Source organism: Rutidosis leptorrhynchoides, chromosome 10, assembly GCF_046630445.1.
Source record: "Rutidosis leptorrhynchoides isolate AG116_Rl617_1_P2 chromosome 10, CSIRO_AGI_Rlap_v1, whole genome shotgun sequence".
NCBI classification, from domain to species: domain Eukaryota; kingdom Viridiplantae; phylum Streptophyta; class Magnoliopsida; order Asterales; family Asteraceae; genus Rutidosis; species Rutidosis leptorrhynchoides.
The window spans coordinates 28,624,402-28,627,932 of NC_092342.1; the positions used below are offsets into that span (position 1 = coordinate 28,624,402).

The following is a 3,531-nucleotide window of genomic DNA, read 5'->3' on the forward strand; positions in this document are numbered from 1 at the left end:
AGGCGAAGGCACAAGCACTGAACAAGATTGATAAATGGCATAAGAGAAAATAGAATGTATTCTATTTCATCATTAGTATGTAAAACAATTTATATTTTGAATTCTGTATTAACCGTATTGTGTGAATCATTTAGCATGATATATTAACGGTATTTTGTAAATCGTTTAACCTGCGTATTATAAGATATTATGTTGATGTTACTTAGTTAATATGGTTCACATTAATATTTTACTAGGTACACGCTTTGTTATACGTAAAGTAAATTACACCAGTTGGTTACTATATACATTAATCGTTTTCTACTTAGCGATTTTGTAATCGTTGACTGAATTACACTAATTGATGCATACAGTATACACATTTGATGTTAAATAAGATGAAGCTAACTACCATATTGATTAAAAAGTCCAAGGCTAAGTAACATTACATGCATTGAATATTATGTACTAAGTAAACTTAATACATAATAACATTACATACATTGAATATTATGTATTAACTAAACTTAATACATACTAACATTACATACATTGAATATTGTGTATTAAGTACTTAATACATACCAACATTACATGCATTGCATATTATGTTTTAAGCATGAATTGAACATCAAGTATTAAGCATGATGACATAATAACATTACATGCATTGCATATTATGTTTTAAGCATGAATTGAACATCAAGTATTAAGCATGATGACATAATAACTGTTGGTATAAGTAAACATATGAGATGCAATAATACTCGATCTAAAACATAAACACATTTGAGTCTGAAAAACTTAAAACATTCAATGTAAGTAATGGTATGATCTTTAATAACACGCAGTCTAAAACCTGTAAAAATTAAGGATAAACAATCAATCTTGAGATTCACCAACTTCTTCAAGTTGTTCATCTATCGAGTCATAGTCTTCATCATCTTCATCAACAAGCTTCATCTTTTGTTTACCAGCATTTCTTTTGTCACAACTTCTCCTATTATGACCAAGAATACCACATTTTTTGCAAGCCCTCTGCTTCTTACCATTTCTCTCAACAGCAGGTAAGTATCTCTTGTTACTACTCTCACCTTTGTTACTTCTCTCACCTTTGTTACGAACACCCTTTGGACCATGAACATTAGCAAGAGCAGGCCTAGGGAAACCATACAACTGCTCAATTGCAGCAAATCTAGAAGGCGCTGTATCATCATCCGAATTAAAAAATTCACTAATAAACACATCAAACTTGTCTCTTAACAGCTCAAGTTTTTCAGTATCATCCTTCAAGAAAAAGAGTGCTTTTCTAAATTTATTGAGCAGCTCTTTCTTAACCCTATAAGATGCAACAAACGGATTTAACTCAGAAGCTATGGAATTGAATACTTCAGACGCTCCCTTTGACCATCTCTTCAGAATATATCGATCAGGAATAGCATGAACTTCATTTATATAATAAACAACGAAAACATGACGACACAATCGTCCTTCACGTACAAACAACAAACACGAGCAATCACATTCAAATGTCTTCTCATTAAATTTAACCTGAAAAACAAAAATTGGAATGCAAACATTTAAAAATAATTTAAACAGCAAAACATGCATCACAGATAATTATATTAAAACAAACATAAAAAGTTAAAAATTTTGTATACTTACATGGTAATCCCACTTAAGACGTGGTTCAGGAAACTTTTCTTGAATTACACAAATTAGCTTATCTCCTTCAACTCTAGAATTTGTTTGATAGCATGAAGAGGAAGATCTGCAGATTTCATCTTGAACAAGTAAAAAAACACTAGGGGTATATATATCCCTAGCATGTTTCTCAATGCGCCGAGTTGTTGCAAGTTTAACCAATTTGTTCTCCATTTCATATTCAAGAAGACGATTAGTATGTCTTTGCCTTTCCATTGCCGCCTCAAACCTTGAATAAAAATCAACTAAAGTAGAACATCTGTTCTTGCATTTACTGAAAAATGCATTCTCACTCTCTGAAAGTGAAGAAGTTCTCATCAAAGCATTCATAGGGGTATCCATGAAGAAGCATGGTACCCACATCTCTTTAATTTTGTACATGTCATTGAACCATCTAACTTCATGCAATTTATAGTCATCAATCAATGATTTCCAACGAGTCTCAAACTTTTCAGGTGTTTGTTGCCGATTCAAGAAAATTAAATTCATACGATCGCGAAAATTAGGAGTATCATACAATTCGTGGCCAACCTAAAAAATATAAAACTAGCATAAAAAAGTTGAAAAAAGGCAAGTAATAAAAAGTAAGAAAACAAAAAGTTAAAAACATAAAACCTTATCACGCAGCTTGGAACTTATATGCCACATGCACAATCGGTGTTTTGCATGTTTAAATTTCAAATCAATAGCCTCTTTCATTGCAGGATCATGATCGGTGACAACTAATGAAGGTTCATTCCCAAAAGTTTTCAAGAAACAGTCTAGAAACCAGTTAAACGATTCAATACTTTCACCAGTAAGTAGAGCAGCACCAAAACACACAAGTTTCTTATGATTATCAATTCCAGTAAGAGGAACAAACACCATCTTGTACCTGAAATACAATTTAACATAATTAATAATAATATTACACACATTGAATGTTAACAGAATAAATTAATAAAAATAAAAGTAAAGACTTACTTGTTTGTCTTGTAAGTTGCATCAAAAGACACGATATCACCAAACTCTTGATAATTAAATTTAGAGACATAATCAGACCAGAATACTCCAAGTAAAGTACCATTATTACCACATTTATGCTCGCAAGTGAAGTTTGGTAAAACTTCTTGCTTTCGAAGAAGATTCTCTATAAAAATGTGTGCATCACTTTCACCTACATACCGATTCATGTCATGCCTAAAGTTTTGAAAATCAACAGAAGAAGGACCAACCAGACTAAAACCACCATTAAGATCTGAGATAATGTTATAAGCTGTAGTAGCACCAACATTAGATTTAGTATTTAAATCAAACAACATTTGCGCGTCGTCTAAACCAATCCTTCTGTTTATCTTCATTTGCTGTCTATTACCTACAGAAACTAACTTATGATTGTGACCTTCATAGAACTTCCAAATCATCACCTTATCACCAACTAACTTACATCTAAGAGGTGCAGAACAACCAGCCTTGATTGTGGAAACTTTACGAATAAGAGGTTTTTTTTTCCTTCTTTCTTTTCTTCCTTTTATCAGCTTTAGAAAGTTCAACATTGTAGTGACCCGAACTTTTCCATGTTTATATATATATTAAATGAAATTGTTATTTATATGATTAAGTGTTTCCAACATGTTAAGCAATCAAACTTGTTAAGACTTGATTAATTGAAATAGGTTTCATATAGACAATTGACCACCCAAGTTGACCGGTGATTCACGAACGTTAAAACTTGTAAAAACTATACGATGACATATATATGGTTATATATATAGTTAACATGATTTTATTATAAGTATGTATCTCATTAGGTATTTTAACAATGAGTTATATAGATAAAAATGAGACTATTAATTTAAGAAACTCGAA

At 31.3% G+C, this 3,531-nt stretch overlaps 1 protein-coding gene across 1 annotated transcript; it reads right to left on the minus strand.

Annotated features, from left to right (window-relative positions):
• Positions 1–861: 861 nt before the first annotated feature.
• Positions 862–3,218, minus strand: LOC139870158 (protein FAR1-RELATED SEQUENCE 5-like). Its single transcript, XM_071858004.1, has 4 exons — positions 2,647–3,218; positions 2,299–2,557; positions 1,645–2,214; positions 862–1,530 (listed from the first exon to the last, which is right to left on the minus strand). The coding sequence occupies exons 1-4, from the start codon at positions 3,216–3,218 to the stop codon at positions 862–864; spliced, it is 2,070 nt and encodes a 689-aa protein (XP_071714105.1).
• Between the last annotated feature and the right edge of the window lie 313 nt (positions 3,219–3,531).